Here is a 17,727-nt window from a genome sequence, read left to right as displayed (position 1 = left end):
ACAGACTCATTATTGAAAAGCATTAGTTGAAATGTAAAGAGAAGGATCAACATGACTTCTCTTTTGCTTCGTCTTCCCTCTGTGGAGCGTACTGGTGTACACAGTGGAAGCACTAGCATGGCCTAGTTAGTATAGTGGCCTAATTTGACCACTGAATACATACTGAAGGTGAAGCACATAACTTAAAAGTTTTGGTTTATCATTCAAAAACATATAGAAATTCAAAAGGAAAGGCTTTTCTGCTCTTTCTAGAGGACAGCAAATAAATATAAACATTGTAATATAACCACATCTTTCTCAAAAAAGAAAAAAATTAATCCGTTATATCAGAATCATCCCTTTATTAGCTGCTGTAAAGTTTTTTAAACTGAAGTCTTGCTCTCTTATGTATTATAAATAATTGTAACCAAAGCACCACATTCAATTCCCAATCTGTATTGAAGGAAGATTTAAGACACAATAGTCGGTTATCTACTTGAACCAAATTTGATAAGTGAATAAACAAATAGGTCTTGTTTCCCTCATTTTCAGCTGTTATTTCAAGTACTTCAGCCTTCAGGCAAAAATTCAGACCAATGAATCCAGACATTTGAAGCATGTTACTCTAGAAATAATTGAGTCCTGGAAGAGTCTTGTTTAAAAACTTTTCCAAACAGAACCATCCTTAATGCCCTGCGAAAACAAATGTAAAAAAATGCATAAACAATTGGATTAAATGTAGAATTTAAATAACCAAACCAAACCAAAGCATCAATGAGAATAGGAGGTGTCACGTAATTCATAAATGGATTGGTTGCTGTAAAGAAGAAGAATGGACTCCAGCATATGAGAAATACTCCCATCACTATGCCTAGTGTCTTTGCAGCTTTCCTTTCTCTGCAGCATGAAATGTGGTGCTTCATTTCAAATTGTATCTTTTTTTGGCTAATGGCATCAATGGATCTTGCTTGCCTCTTGGCTATAGAGTATATTTTCCTATAGATGTACAGCATAACAAATCCAGGAATGTAAAAAGACACCATGGAGGCCACAACACCTGAAGTTTCACTAAAAAAAACAAAGCATCCTCCTGCACAATGGATGTGATTATAAATCTCTTCTGCCCCTCTCAGGTTCAGCTCTAGAAAGATCATCCCAAAAGCAAAAGCCGCAGGAACAGTCCAACTTATGAATATCATGACCAGGATGACAAAAGTATTTATCTTTGATTTGTATCTCAGAGGATCACAAACAGCATAGTAACGATCAACAGATATAAAGGAGAGATGGAAGATGGAAGCTGTGCTCAGCATAATGTCCATGCTCGTGTGGATCTTGCAAAAGAACTTCCCAAAATACCAGCAGTGCTCAACAGAGCGCACCATGCTGTAAGGCATGATGAAGAATCCCAGCAAAAAGTCAACTGTAGCCATGGAAAGTATCAGGAAATTGGTAGGTGTATGGAGCTGCTTGAAATGTGATATTGAGATGATAACTGTCAGATTTCCAACTACTGTGGCCAGAATAATGAAAGCCATGACGATATACATGGAAATGCGGATACTGTTTGACCAGGTGCTTTTTATGCAAGAGCCATTTACGGATTCACAACACAGCTGCATCCTTCCTGAGAGCTCAGATCCATTTAAGTATACAGGATATGTCATGGATACTGGTTGTCCTAATGCTGAGATACATTTACAGCTGTTTATTTCTTTCTTTGGTGAAAGTACTGCACAAGGAACTGCAAGCAGAAAAAAAAAATCATAAATACCTATTAATTAAGGATGAAGCTATTTTGTAATTACACTTTTAACAGAATTACACTATTATCATTAGACTGCCTTAAAGTAGGAATCTCATTTGACCAAATAAGCTGTATAATGGGAAGTCCTCACACCAGAACAGCAGTAGCTCCCAGAGACCTACACTGGGGGATGTCTTGTCTATCAGGGAGATGGGAAACTCTGCCCAAATTTCTTCTTTTAAGCTTTGTTTTTTCGTTGTTTTTCTAAACAGTCCTACTCTCCTTCTGCAAAATTAACCTGAATCCTGCAGCTCCCACTTTAGTCATGAAAATCAGTAATTTTCATTTCTGAAGCTCATTTTATTGATTTGATATATAAATCTAAGGTCTACAAGTCTAAAACGGAAAGTAAAAGAAAAAAGTAACTGACAATACATGGAGAACAAGAAAGTTTGCGGGAAGCTTCACCTTTATCAAAACACAGTCTGTGTTCTGCAACTCACTGACTCAAGGATCACCCCCTCCTCAACCTGCTGCTACATTGACGGCCAAACTGCTGACACTACTTCTCAAAATCCTTCTCATTCCTCCCAGCTGGGATCAGGAAAGGGAGCAGAAAGCAGTAAGTACATAGGTGTGTTCAATCTAGGAAGATTGGATAAACTGAGAGTGTGGATCTTTCTTTTCCCTATTTCCCAGTTCCCGCTGGAGACTTCAGCTACTCTGAGATGAGCAATTCATTGAAATGAGCAAAGCTACCTCAGGACACTGCTTTGGATGCACAGGAAAGAAATTCAATGCCCTTAGGTTCTTTACCTTCTTCTCTGTAGTATAATCAAGAGTTCAGATATTGTCCTGGTTTTCCTCAGTAGCATATGAGGCTCATACTTGCCATCTCTGTGTGGTCTCTGTGTTTTCTTCCTAGAAGGCAATAAGGCAATCTGTCCTCTTTGATGTGTCTGAGTATGGCACCTTTCCTCTTTGGGAGCAAACAGCAAATACACAGTATATACCTGCACGCCCTCAAGGTGACTATAGGGTAAGTGCCTATTAGAGGAGCCTAGTATTTAAGCACAAGGGAGACCTGGGTTTTATTTCCATGTCAGCCAGCCCAGTGACATTGAGCAAGTCATTTTATGACCGTGGCTGACTTTGTTTATTACTACTTCAGAGGTAAGATAAAGATCTTAATGGTAGGGTGACTTGAGATCTGTGAGATGAGAAGTGTTATAAAAAAATCATTATAAGTGCATGGTTTTATTCTGCAAATTGATTTATACAGAATTCAACTGATTTTATGCAGATCCATAAAATAGGTACCTGTTTCCATCATCAATGAAGGGAAGGAAGAATAGTAGGATGACATATATATTCATATGTTTTAGAATAATATATTTGTATTTTTATGTGTGTATATATAGATAGACAGATGACAGACATCTATATTAAAAGAAACACTAATCTATAAACACTATCCAACCCTAAACCCCCAAACCCTAGTAAAACAAAGAATCCCACTTTACATTCTTCTTCTCTAGGAAGTAGATGAAAGAACAGAAAGCATATAAGCAATATTAGCTATATTATGTTTTTACTCAGTTAAGTGTGAGTAGTAGAACCTATATAGGGAAGGCTAATCCTGAAATGTACAGGTAGGAAAGGTAGTATCAGTTTAGGGTTTTATGCTGGTCTCTATTCCATACAGAAGTTACTTCCTCCTATAGCATGTAAATTATAAGTAATTTTACTCAGTCCATCAAAATCTCTGGGTTTTGTCCGGAGTCAGGAGCTCTATCCAGGAAAACAGCCATAACTGGTATAAACTCCCCTCTCATCTCTGTTGGCACATATCACTTCATATAGTGAAAACAACCCAGACAGAGCAGGCCTAGTACAGTGTAACTAGGAAAAATAATCCTATCACAGTGCATAGCTAGTGTAGGAAATGGATTGTGGTAGTCTTTTGAAAATCTGTTGCTATTTTGTAAAACTGATTTTTAAAACACTGAGCTTCAGTTATTTAGAAGTAGCTGGGTGTCTATGGTACAACTGAGTTTAGTGGAGGATATGCATCCAACTGAGACACCTTTACACACATGAGACTCAGCAGTTGTCTTCATGCTAAGACTGCTAAGGACCAGCCAGGTACATCGCTTCACTATCCCTTCAGAAGTGGTATTTATATGACACCTCTCACATTGCATTTTCTGTTACAGAAGGCAATGGCTGGTCCATGAAAAGAGTGATTTATACACACCCATCCACTACTGAAGAAAACTGAATAGTTTCAGAGCTCTGTTGCAAGGCTTCTCTTGAAAGGTTTTTCTGTCATGTTTTATCACAGCGCTGGACTTTTTGCTGGAATCACAGTGAAGACTCGTTTCAGCTATGCAACCAAAGGAACATGTTTCCGTGGATGAAACTTAGAGGCTTTTTGATTTTGTTTTTCATTATAATGAAGAGGCATTTCTCTAAAAAGGAGTTAGTGAAATCCTAATGAATAAACTATAACTTGGATTCAATCCTGGAAATAGTTACAACTGTGGTAGTCTGTCTTCATGTTAACAGTCCTCTTGAACTTATCTGGATAAGAAACCTTTTAAGGATAGCAGATGAAAATGTATGTGTAAAATCAGAGACATCTTTCTTCTGAACAGGCTTGATACAATCTGATTTCAGAGACACTAGACCACATCCATATTTAAAAACATTCCACACTGGACAACAGACTTTTCTGCAAAGGCTTTGGGAAGAAGTGGAAAGTTAATCCTCAGTTCTGGATCTGAAACTTGGGGATGGGACCAAAGCTGGTGCCTCAGGACACCCTCACTCTTGTACATGAGGGAGCCCAGCTAAAGCGTGTCCTCTGCTGTGCACAGGGCTGACTCTTACAGCCCATTCTGGGCTGTCTGTCCTAGTGTAGCTATTCTACGTTGTGCAATATACTTAAAATCTGTGTTGGAGCAGGGGCTGAAACCAGGCGGCAGCTCAGCAAGAGTCATTCTATTTTTTCAGTCCCACGGATAACACCTTGCCCTGAGACACCTTGCCATGACTGTCCTACACGGGCAAGCCTTCTTCGAAGCCTGCAAAGGCTTCGAAGAGCAGGCTGCCAAACGAGGAGCTGGTATTTGGGGCTGAGGCTTTCTCAATTCCTGCTGGAGGAGGAGACCCGAGCTCCGGCAAAGAGGCTACTCCATGTGTTGGCTGCCTAGGGGAGGTCGGGGTGCCTGGAGGTCTCTCCACTGCTGTGGGGTCCCTGCTGAACCTCTCAGCCAGCCTGACCATGGCCGCGGTGACAGACTCCTCTTGGGAGCTTAGCAACACCAAAAAGTTTCCACTAGCCCTTGTTTTTTAGGTACTGTCTGGCAAAATCAAGTCTTCTGTAAGGTTCTCATAGGCTCTAGCTATAAGTAAAGATAGAAGGAAAAATTCTAGGAATAAAAAGAAACTTCTCTGACCCTTTACAGCCAAAATATACTGGAAGAGCATGACTGCTCTGAAGATTTAGCTGCTGTTGAAGCAAGTAACTTTTCTGTCTGGTTTTAGTTTATTTCAGTGCTAATAGTTTATCATCGTTATATGTAATTATTATGTTAATACTGTTTTTAGCTAAGGCACAGTCTTGACTCCTTTATATTAACAGTAAACACTGGCCTGAGCCCTGGAATGTTAGATGTAAACTGTCTTTATGCTACAAAGACACATTCCAAAGTGCATTTGATAATTTTTTGGGTTGCTCTTTCTGTTTAAACATGAGAATTTTTCATCTCAAATATTAAAGGACAAAGTGTCCTCAAGACCTTAAAAGTCTTCCCTTTTAAAAAAATGAAGAGCAAATAACAGTCTTGAAAGATAAAAAAATATGAAATATAAGCAATATTTACCAGTGTCTTCTTTCTCCTTAATATTTGTAATAACCGAGAGTAACTAACCCTCATCCAGTCCATAGAAGACACAATAGCGGAATATAATAGTAAAATGATTTTTTTTAATTTTACACCAAAGACAGAAATCTGAATCTGAAATGTATCCAGTTACAGAAGGAAGGATGGAGAATATTCTTATTCAAGGAATCACATTTTTAAGAGATAAATGCAATATACTGTCATTTCAGAATGCTACTTCTTTTTTTTTCTGTATCATTGAAATAACAGTTTTGTAACAGAAGAATATTTCTTATTCTCTAATGATTGTCCTAGCATGATTTTGTGCCCTATTAGTTCCCACCTAGACAATGGTCCAGGCAGTAATACCCAGAAAATTCCCTGTAATGAGTTGATTACTATTACCGTTTGACAAACAACTGAATTCTCCTGGGATTTTCAGATTTCAGATTCTTTGTGGATGTAGTACTGTTATTGCTGCTACCTATCTTTTATTTCCATCACAACAGCAACCTACAGCAACCACAAAAGCAGCTATCCCTTGAGAGTTCAGAAAATGGCATTGAGCAGTTACTCACACGATATGAACAGCTGGGTTTTGTTATGGTTGGTGTGCGATTTTGGCAGTATCCTGCTCCCCCTTCAGTCATAGGAGCTAGTCAAAGGCACATGAGTGGGAAGTTTGCGCTGCAGTGGGCAGTGCGGAGCGTTAATAGTCATGGATTGCTGGAGCCTGATCCCACCAGATGCAGAATTCACTGCACAGGAGGATGCTTAGCACCTCATAAAACTCTTAGAAGAAAAGTGTGCTTTGGGTACCGTTCATGTCCTGTAAACTTAGCAGTGCAAAAGTGTTGCAACTGTTGTAATTAGTCCTGGGGACAAATAGGTGCCCTGAAACATCCCATGTCATGGTAACTTACCGGGGCGCCTCCAGCTCCTGGCCTAGCAGGGGGGACTGGAAAACCCCCTCAAACTGGACACTGAACTTTCAAATGTCAAACCCCACTCTTTGCTTATTTCCCTTTTAAACTATATCTGAATTACTAAGAAGTTAACTTTTTAAGGAGTCTTTCAAATAATGATCTGCTTTTGAAAACCCCCAGGGTCTAGCTGAGTTGAGGCATACAGAGTTTGGGTTCAATATCTGGAGGAACTTCTCTTTACTCTTCAGCCACACAAAATTGTCTTTAATGCACTTCTTAACATATTGTTGATTTTGCTTCCACTTATCAAGGTTTTTGTCTGCCTTGAGGATTCATTTTAAATATTCTTATCTCTTGCCAACTATATATCACTGAAGGGTAAATTGGCTTTATTTTCCAAAAATGGCATAAACTGAAACTACATAACTAAAATATTGAGCACTACTAAGCCCAGGAGCTATTCCGCTGAAAGTGCACTACTTTGGTGAGAAGTAGAGCCATGACATATATATCTCATTCCAAATTTACCCCCCTCCTTTCCCTGAAAAAAAAGAAAAAATCTAGGTTTTGACTCAGGCCTATTGTATTTTCCTAATGATTATTAGACCTGGGTAAAACAATGATGAGAAATAACCTTTTCATTGTCTTAACTGGAAATACCTGTGAAAATATATTGTTTTTCTCACACTTATTCTTCACGTGAATAATCTTGTTCTGTAGGTTATTTGCAAGCAGTTGTTTTCAATATTAAAAATTGAAATTATATTCAATATTTCAACATTAAAATACCAACAGTCCTTGAGCAGACATAGCGATCACATGATATTATTTCTGTTGATTAAATTATTGAAACTCATAGTACAAATCTTCTCTTGTTACTGCCTAGGATTTCTTGTTCAGAAATCAGCTCTATGAATAGTCTGCCCCATCACCTAGACTGCACAGTAGCACATCCTTTCTGTGAGCATCACTTTTGCAAAAGCATTTCATAAAACAATTCAAGTACTTAGCAGGCAGTATTCATTGCTGCAAGATATAGTTTTTCTCTAATTAATAGAAAAATAGTATTACTGTGAAAAACAGAGAACATTACCCTATGCTATTCTGTAACTATCATTATGGCATAATACAATTGTTTATATTAGAAAAATACTGACACAGTAATTCAGCCGGTGCCAGTATAACCCACTCACTTTGGAACTTTGTTGTGTCTGTTTATTCCAGACAGAATGTAAAAGAATCATTTATTTTTTCGCAAACGAAGGTGCCTCCAAGATGCACACTCAGCAATACAGGGCACATGGAATCCAAATGTATTTATTGACTGTTTGGGGTGCCTTTTGCTTCTCCTTTTTCTGCCTGCTAATCTTTAACACCACCTCTGCTCATTTCTACTTTGCTGTAATTATCACATTTCATATATTATTTCCTTCAGCTTCCGTCAATCTGTTCATGTTTATTTTCCTGCCTATTATTCTTTCTTTCAAATCATATACACCAAAGATAGAGAAAGTACAAAATAAAGCCAGCTGGAATTTTATTGGCTCATATTGCCAACTTTCACAGCAGAAAAACTTACTCCCTTTTTAAGTGCATATATTGGACATAAGTTTTAAAATGTTAAGTTCGTTCAGATTGTAAATGTGTCACATACTAAAGATTTTGAGCTTCATTTGTTTCATATATAAAGAAATTACACAAATATTGTAAAACAGAATATGAAGCCAACTGAAAAGAATTAAGGTACTATTTCTAGTTTTCTTTTCTGTTTAAAAGATGAATAACCACTATTGCTCTCTGACAGTAAAACTGTTTAGCCTAAAAAAATTTCATGTCCCCTAGAAATTGTTTTTCTTGAAAAAAAAACTTACTTTCAGGGCTTTTTTTTTTTTTAAACAGAAAGAAGAAACTCAAATCAAAAAGCAGCAAACTGAGATCAAGTATGTGGCTTTGCATGAAAATTGAAGCAAAATAAATCAAAACTCATGTGGCAAGCTCTCCAGATGAACTGGAGACTGAAAGATGCTTTCAAAAGAAAAGCAGAACTCTCCCTTTCCATAATTAATTACAAAAAAATGGATTTTACATTAATTAAAAATCAATGAAGCATACTTTTTAAATCCTCTCTTCCTACCTTTTTCTCCTCACACTGCATAGAAGTCTGCTTTTGATGCTCACTTGCTTTCTGCTCATTCAGTGGCATTCTTTACTTTTAAAGAACTCCTCAAAAGGCAGCTGAGTCTCTTCGCCATCATAACAGTCCTGGGCAACATACATTTTGAGAGGACAGGCACTTAATCCACAGCCAGAGCAGCCTGCAAAGCTCGCAGCATATTGCTCAAGGATGCTGGATGTAATGAATAACTTCTTTGCCTTTTGTCTCAGGAACAGCTGTTAATGTGAACAGTAGCTTAAGCTGTTTATTTTGTTAGCCACTTAAGAACAAAATTATGGCTGCGACACTGCTATTTGTTTAACAGGTCTTATTTATAGGTAAATTGAATTCATTTGAAGTAGGTTTATCTGTTTAATTAAACCTTGTGGTCACATTGTGAGCAGTCCAAGATTATCCAGGAACAGAACAAAAACAGCCGTGCAGTCTCCCTTCCGTAAGCTTCTAAAATGTAACAAAATACATAAGTATAGGTAGCAAGTAAGTGTTCCTTGAAAAGGTGTATTGTGTACAGAGTGACATGATGTGCTTTTATGAGCCTAGTTCTGCTTACTCTGCTGAACAAACAGGTTTAATCTAACAGTCTAATCTGTTAACAGCTATTTGCAAAATACAGCTACTAAAAAGGTGTTTAAAGTAAACATCTGCTATTGGCTGTATTGCAGTCACTGATGAGGAGCATTAATTTCCTGCTCTACGAAGGACCACTCAACCTTTTAAAATGGTGATGCTGCTGAACATCATAGACTGTTAATACGGTGGGCATCAGCTAAAGTCCAGTTCTGCCAGGTGCCTCAGGGACATATGGAATGAAGCAGGCTGAGATACCACTTCTTGCAAACTATGCTGCATGGCCTGGGTTAGCTGCTTCATTGTACTATGTGCACACAAATCTAAATGAATGCCAAAAAAATTGGTTCCTTTAATTTTCTTGCAGCTGCATTCATAAAGGCATTTGGAGTTGCAGTGCAAAGGCTCTCCTCGCTATGGAAGGGGAGCTTGCCAACGGAAACCAGCAGGCAGAGCGAGAACTTGCCGAAGATAGTCAACAAGGTATCTCAAAGAAGAGAGTCAGGTCCAATTGCTCAGAGCTGGAGAAGTACTCAAATATTGGTCTCTGAGAAAGGCCTTCACCCTTTCATAGCTGGGATCTGTTCCTGGACCCAGACACTTCTCTTCAAGAAGTGAAGATTTAGACCTTGATAATTACCATCTTTACAGAAAGGTAAAATTTAGGGGATTGAGTCTATGTTGCCTTACTCTGTACCAAACTCAGTGTTATACAGAAGTCTGGCTGTCAGCTCATTATGGTGATTTAGTCATAGGATATGCACACATGTACACATACACTGCTCTCCTGCTGTGGCCTCTCCTTCGAGCAACACGGTGGTCAAATCTCAAGAAGATAATATGGAAAGCCAGCACTGCTCAAATTGCTTGTTTCAGAAGCAGCTAACTGGCAGTGATCTGCTAAATCTCTCTCTGTTTTCGCACCCTTTGGGTTTTAAGTGTTACCAAAATCAAGGCAGACAGGCTGTAAAGCCTTTTCATGCTCCAAACAGTTCTTCTCCTCTGACAGCAGGCAGGCAGCTACAACTTGCTGGGTTTTTGCTCTGCCTCCATTCACTACCAGATTTTGGGTCCAGTCAGTAAGCATTTCCCTCCAATTTCAGTAAAATATAGATGCCATTCTTCCTCTTACATATTTTTCCAGTAAGAAACTTGCTTTTTTTTTAGTGTTTAAAACTGCTCAGGACTTTGGAAAGGTTAGGAGTCCTAAAGGAGATGAAACAAAATGAAAAGGAAGAAATCAAATCTGGATGATCAAAATGATGTATTGAAGGGTTGTTAAATTTATCAGATGGCTGTCATGACAGTCATATCTTCTCCCCCCATACAGTGTAGTTATTATTGGAATATGCTGGAAGAGGGGAAGTTCAAATAATAAACCTGAGAACAGCAATTTCTAGTGTAGATCCACTGTGGAAAGGCCATGTTTGTTTTCCAGCTGACTACTGGTAAAAGTCAGATACTTTAAAATATTTAAATGCATTGTAAAAATAAAGATACTGAGAAAGGGACCTGGTCGCATTAAAGGTGAATTTTGCCATTGACTTCAGTGTAGCTAGGCTGTCATCTTGACTTCATCGCTAGAGAAGAAAAGACTCATTCTCCAGGCCACTCACATCTATAAGGGTGACAAGCCTTCCTGCTTTGACTAAAATCTTCCTGTAGCCAAGGGCTGCAAAATACTTACCACATATTTCAGAAAGCAGAGAGGAGCAAGTGTGCTGGGGCTGGTTCATGAACGTGACTCCCCAGAACCCTCCCTTCCCATGGCAGGGTTGGGCAGGATGGAGAAGAGCTGGCACCTTCAGTGACCCCATTGCACTGGCCTCAGGAGCCCCATCTGGGTCCCTTCCTGGTATAATTCAGTTTTTCCAGCAGCACGAGGCTGGCAGAGCTTCACTAACCTGAGTTGCTGAGAAGCCCCAGGGAGCTATGCAAGCACTGTAGCATTATATGATGCTGCATGTTCTTCTGCTCCCTGTGACAAAGACCTCAAAGACTCGTTAGGAGATGATACCAGTCTTTCAACAAGCTATTGACTATGGACTGGTTAATGAGTGTTTCAGATCCATACTAGTAATGACCTCGAGCAGGTCAAGCCAGGGTACCTGAACATGGTAGGGAAGAACTGGAGCCAGATGGTCAGAGAAAGTCCCAGCTGGTCCGATCTGTCCCTGGGCTTGGTCACAGGGCAGTGAACAACAGACAGGCTGGCAAAGAGCAGAAAGTGTTTTCCCCAAGCGCACTCTGGGCCAGCACAACAAGGGAAAAAAAAGTGAACTGTAACACTTTGCAGAACTCCTTCTCCCAACCAGCAAAAGACTTTGTATTTCGTACATTAGACCATAGAGGAGTTACTGTGAACAAAGCAAGATATTTCTGGATAGACTATTTTTGCATATGCTCTTCACTCTTCTGCCAAATACCAACCCAAGGGCATAGCATTTAGCACTCATTATCTCTGACTACACCAGCTTGTACTGAGTAACTGATAAACATTGAAAACTGAAGCATATTGGCCATGGAAGAAACTCACAATAGACCAGGAGGAAGCTGCAAGTTAAAGTATGGGAAGAGCCAGAATTTATAGGATAGTTAGTGAAATGAAGGTAAAGATGCAAATTTTAAAATACTAAGATAATTTAGTATTTCAGCAGCCCAAATTGTCAATTAATTTAGAGCAACAGTGGACACTTTAGTGATTAGCTTTCATGCTATTGGTGCAGCACCTTCAAATAGGCATCTTCTTGCTGCTTTAATCTGACATGAATCATGACAATAGTCTCAAAGCTGATATTTATAATATCAAAGAGAAATACCTCTAGCTGTATTTTTGGAATACCTCAGAGCACTTATGAATAGTCAGTATTCAATAGTCTTTTGAGTCAGTAATATTACAGTAAAATAGTTGCACATCAAAATTTGAAGTAAAGACTTGTCTACATAATTGATTCTGTGGCTTTTCTTTTCTGTGGCTTTTCTTTTCTGCAAGATTTATATTTCTGCAATAATTAGTCTGCAGATTTCTGAAAAGGAGAAAACCAAGAAAACTTTTCTGACCCATATCTTGGGTCACTTACACTTTTTTGTTTTCTAAGCATGAAATTATTAACTTGGAAAACAGCACTGTGGGGAAATGGCACTTTTGCCAGACTTCAAACCCATCTGAACAATGTGTTCAGAAATGGTTCTGTCCTTCTTAGGAAAGACTGTGAAAGACACTGGAAAAGGGAAGGAATGAAAGAGGATGAGAGAATGAGAATTATTATGAAGAAAAAAGTAAAAGGTAGGACAGCACTGATTTCTACCATGATTCTATTAACTTATATTTCCATGGGTACAGTTTGGTCATTTTGCAGAGAATATCATTTATGGTATCTATCAGACAGATGAAAGTTTTTCATTTTCATATGGTTCATTTTAAAAATGGGTCTTTCCAAGGGAAATCATAGATTTAAAATTAGTAAAGGCTCTAATATGGCCGCATGGTTGGATGGGAGTTTTAAAAATACTTAACTCCGCACGCCATTTATGCAGTCCTCAGAAAAAAGGCACAGCATACAAAAAATTATCTTCTTATGTCTCCATTCAGATATTTCAATCTCATGGAATGTGAGTCTGATGTGCATTCAAGGGAAAATGCACAAATTCCCATTGAACGACTCATTCAAAATATATATTTCACTGTATGGGTTAAAGAAGATGTGCCGACTGCTACTCCACAGCTGAAAACCTGGTGTAATGCCACTGAAGTTAATCTGAAATTACTCCAGATGTATACCAGAGGAATGGAGAGAAGAATGGATGAGTTCATTGACCTCTAGACCTTTTCCCACGGTTTATATTCTTATATTTCAGTGCAAACCACTGCTTCCTCTTGTCAAGCAAATATAGCTGTTTATATAGAGAAATGCTATGTTTATGCTCTTTCTGCAAGTGCAGTATTTTGGATCATGACTGTAAATCCAGGGGGGGGAAATCTAAATGCAATCTTCTGAAACACGCAGAGGAATAAGCAATTTGAGTAAAAAAGATTTTCACAGCAAAGCAAAACCACATCCATCAAAACCCAAGAAATTATCTTTGTACTATTTAATTGCCATGCTAGGTAATGTAGTAATGTGGTTTATTGCCTCCACTCACTAGCCAAAGCTTCTCCCACTGCCGCCGGTGTCGAGGCTGCCAGGAGCAGACCCTTGGCTCCTTCACCAGAAGGAGTAGTGAGCGTTGGCTGGTGGCGGCAGTGCACACGGTGGGACAGAGGTGCTGCTGGTGGCATGCCAGTGGAAGTAAAGAGGGGTCAGGGCTCCCACAGTTTAGGATGGTGGCCAGTTTGTGGGCATTCAGTGGCATCCAATCACCACCTCAAACACAAAAGCAAACAAGGAGGGGGAAGAAGGTAAGGAGCAAGCATGTACGATCCAAGCTACATCATTGTATGGCTCTGGAAAAATCCCACAGAAAGTAAAGCTTTACACTGAATTCATAGCTGTGCCTGAAAAGAGAGTTTTGCCTCTAGCTATGCTTCTCATTCTGGTATTGGGACTGAACAGCTTTTTGCATGATCTTCTCAGCCACCACCAAAGCCTTATTGCTGTTAGAGGTATGTTACAAAATGGACACAGTGCTTATTGCAGAATAACAACTATTATCTTAAGGTCTAACCATGGAATATACATCTTGGAAGCAAAATACTTTCCTAAGCTAGCATATTAGCAACTAACCTTATTTCAAAATGCATGACATGGAAACTTACTGTACCTTGTCAGGAGTTATTTCCTCTTAACAAATCAGTGGAGCCTGTAGATACAGAGCAATAGGGTCTTATTCCACATGAATCCCACAACTTAGCTCTTGTACGCTTCAGTCTGACTCTAGTTTACAGCCAATTGGAAAAATCTCATCATCAGGATGACGCAAACATTAAATATTCAGAAAAGATAAGCAGCTAATAAATCTTTTCTGACACAAGCCAGCAACATATGCAAAGATAAATGCATTTGTAAAGCCAGGCTTATGGAAAGAAGCATACAAAATAAAGACAAGTGTTTATTACTGTCAAAGTATGGATGGAGCTAACAGCCCTGAGCTATTATTAAGATAGCCTGATGTTTTTCACTTCAGGATCCTCCTTTCAGTTGTATGCAACTTTGCCAAACTTCAGAAATTTGAGTTATCTTTAGAAACTTGATGTAGCTGTTTCAGACTGGATATTTTCAAAAAACTCCAACCAAAATACTTAAGCAGTATCTGAGAACAAGATAGATTAAAAAGATATTATTTTCTCCTGACTAAAAAATTCTGCTTATCTTCTGTTTACATGCTTGTAGCAGGGACTTGAGAAGTGTTGATTGCCTTTTCTCTATGTATGATAGATGAGCCATGGCCAAACTGTACTTGTCAGTTTTTAAAGAACTATTCATTTAGCAGCATCCACATTTCCAAACAATAAGGATTTTAGTATTGCTGTGGAGCCCTGGAAGAAAGTCCTTCCAGACAGAAGCAATACCACGAGAACGCCTCACTTCGGCTGCGTTGGCATGTGTTGGCTGGCAGGTTGTGCATGTGCTGCACTGGAATGCAATGACTTTCAGCTCCTGCCTCTGTTCTACTGATGTTTCCCTGAGCCTTGAGCAGCACCCTGAGTGGTTCGGGCCTGAACTTCTACCTGGGGACTTGGAACTGGGGTGGGCTTGAGAGATATGAAAGTATGGGACCAGCAAGACCAGCAGAAGGGACATGGGGCTGGAGAGGAGGAACAACTCATGGCTAAATGAGGGTCTTAAAATGTCATAGAAGTGTGACTACTCTATTGGAAGCTGCTGAAAGATAAAATTGCCAATAAAGTCTTATAAGTCAGTTAGTAATGTCCTGGGGCCTCCATTCTCACTGAGTACTCTCTGTTGCCTTTCACAAACTCTGTATTTGACCACAATTATCACATTCTGTTTTCCCAGAAATACTAAGCAAGTTTCAGTTCAGAACTGAGGGATATTTGATCACCCATAATCTTCTCTGCTGGACTAGTGCAAGGCATTAGTACTGGAAACTGATTTCTGCTGTGTTGCAAGTGACCTTCCAGCTGGTATTTGGCTAGTATGAAGTGGACAAGACAAAAAGTAAATCACAGAAAGGATTAGACTGAACTGATGAGTTTAGTAAGAATTTGACTAGGACTAGGAAAAAAGTTATAATTAAAAATTTAGGAAACAGAACTGGCTACTAATGGGGGTTGGGATGCAAGGCCAGGGGGAGGCAGTGTGTGAGGCAGGAGCTGAGCACAGGATGAACAGGGACATAGAAGCTAGTGGCAGGGGGAATTGAAGAGAAGGAAAGAAGCTGGATCTGACAAGAAATTAGAGTAAGAGGGGAGAACTGGGAACAAATAGATTAAAAGAACAAGAACAAAGACCTAGTGGAGGAGAGGAGACTGAAAACTAAGTGATAACCTGAGGGAGAGAAGACACTACTCAGAGTGGACAGGCTTACTCTGATAAGTAAGAAGTGTGCAGTAGTTGAAGAAAGCTACAGACTGCTAAAAAAGAAAGAGTATTTAAAAAATTCTAATGCTGACCTGGAAGGCTAGGCTGTGGCCTGATGAGTAATTATGCCTTACTGGTGCATCTATTACAAGATTATCTGATGCAGCAGATTTCAGCTAGTTCAGGGCTCACCTACACTATCAAACTACCATTAAACTAGCAAAATCTCAGTGTTTTTGTGTTGGTTGAGCCCTAGGCAAGCAGTCTGGCATCCCATATTGTGTCTAATAGACCATTTGTAAGCCCAACAGATTGCAGATGCCAGCACTGCTGCACTGTGGGCCATTTTTAAGGGGAATGGCCTGCTGGTGCCATCTTTTACTTTTACAGTTGTTTGCTGCTGCCGGAAGCATCTGTGGCAGAGCACAGCAGTGCTGTGCATGAGCATCACTGGTACTGTGGCACTGCAGGAACAGCAATTCAACCAGTGTGGGAATTTCCAGTGTTGGAAGTTGTGTCCTTCCTTGCCTATCCTCTGCTGCTCAGCCTCAGGAAGGCAGGCATGGGCAACTTGACCCTTCACAAGAAGACCTTCATTTATCTCCTCAGTAGCAGCCATGTGTCAGCTGAAGGTGCTTTTTGGACTGCTGAATGGGAGGTAAGTGTCCACTGGATTCGGTTTGAATTTGATTTATTATTTGTTATCAAGTTCCTGTTTGTTAACTGTCTCCTGTACAATACCTGAGTGACTGAGAGGGAACAGATGGCAGCAACAGAAGATCTAGATGCTTAAAAGTACTTGTAGAAGGCTGCGTAGCTTTTTTCTTGCAGGTGGTGGCTAGTAAAGAGAAAGTAAATCTCTCTTTTTTCTCCCTGTTGTTCTCATCTGCAATTTTCTTCTGCTTTTTCCTTCTTCTGTGCCCTACAAGCCTTGTTGCCCTGGCTGTCAAGCATGGAGTAATACCCTAAGCAGTCCCTGGAAAAGTCCCTTTCCTCCTTTCCCCTCACTTTAACACGCTCTATGTACATCTGTCACCACTCAGTGTTATGTGGATCATTTTGTACCACAGGTTTTCATTGATCATGTGCTCCTCATTTTCTGGGTGCATGTTATGAGACTCAGGAGTTGCCAGTCCCTGTCCATTCTGTGAGCTATGTGGAAAAATAATATGTGATTATGAATTAGCAACTATGAAAAGGCATAGGTACAAGGGGAATTTAAAAGTGGGAGACAGTCCTGCTCCTGACCTCTTTTTATTTTTAAGTTTTTGGGTATGTAACCCAATATAATTCTTTGTTTTTATAATATATCTAGTGAATAATTTGTGTATACATTCATTGCTACACATACATGAAGTGTGATTATTTCCATTGCTCTTTTGGGTGGTGTGTGAGTTTGTATTTTTATAATACATAATTATTTTAAGTTATTTTTATTAAATATATTTTTAACTCCTACATATTAGACTAGCAGTGTTGACAGCTTCAGACATTAACAACTCACAACCCAGGCCCTTGAGACTGGTGAGGTGGGCTTTAAAATCCTTCTTCTTTTTTGTTGCCCTTTGTTTTCTGTGACGTTTATTTCTTTCTCCATTTTTGAATCATTAGAGTGCATTGAGGCTGCAGTTTTAAGGCTTTCCCTTCAGCCAAGAGGGCCAGAAGAATGCATTTGGAAGCAGGAGGGGAAATTTAACATGTTCCACCTAAGGAATGAGAAATAAATTGTAATAGCCTTTATCAAGGTTTGATTTTTACTTCCTTCCTTCCCCAACATGGTGGATGTGATGGGGTTGGGAGGAAAAAGCAGAGTCACTAGTGTCTTTGCAGGATAAGCATTTGCAGAAAAGCTCCATGCTCCAAAACCACCAAAGCGATGGACTCTGTCCTTGTTTTAAATGTGGTTCTTACTTCTTTCAGAAGCTGTAAAGCCCTGGATACCATCTAATACTATAAGAACTGA

General features: G+C 39.4%; 1 protein-coding gene across 1 annotated transcript; it reads right to left on the bottom strand.

Annotated features, from left to right (window-relative positions):
* Window positions 1-539: 539 nt before the first annotated feature.
* Window positions 540-1,601, bottom strand: TAAR1 (trace amine associated receptor 1). Its single transcript, XM_013958963.1, has one exon. The coding sequence runs from the start codon at window positions 1,599-1,601 to the stop codon at window positions 600-602; it is 1,002 nt and encodes a 333-aa protein (XP_013814417.1). The 3' UTR covers window positions 540-599.
* Window positions 1,602-17,727: the final 16,126 nt, after the last annotated feature.

This window comes from Apteryx mantelli, chromosome 3 (assembly GCF_036417845.1).
Source record: "Apteryx mantelli isolate bAptMan1 chromosome 3, bAptMan1.hap1, whole genome shotgun sequence".
NCBI lineage: Eukaryota > Metazoa > Chordata > Aves > Apterygiformes > Apterygidae > Apteryx > Apteryx mantelli.
This window is presented reverse-complemented; position numbering and strand designations above follow the sequence as displayed.

Coding starts and splice junctions, on each gene's coding strand:
- TAAR1 (XM_013958963.1), bottom strand. CDS start 1,601: ATGCAGCTGTGTTGTGAATCCGTAAATGGCTCTTGCATAAAAAGCACC.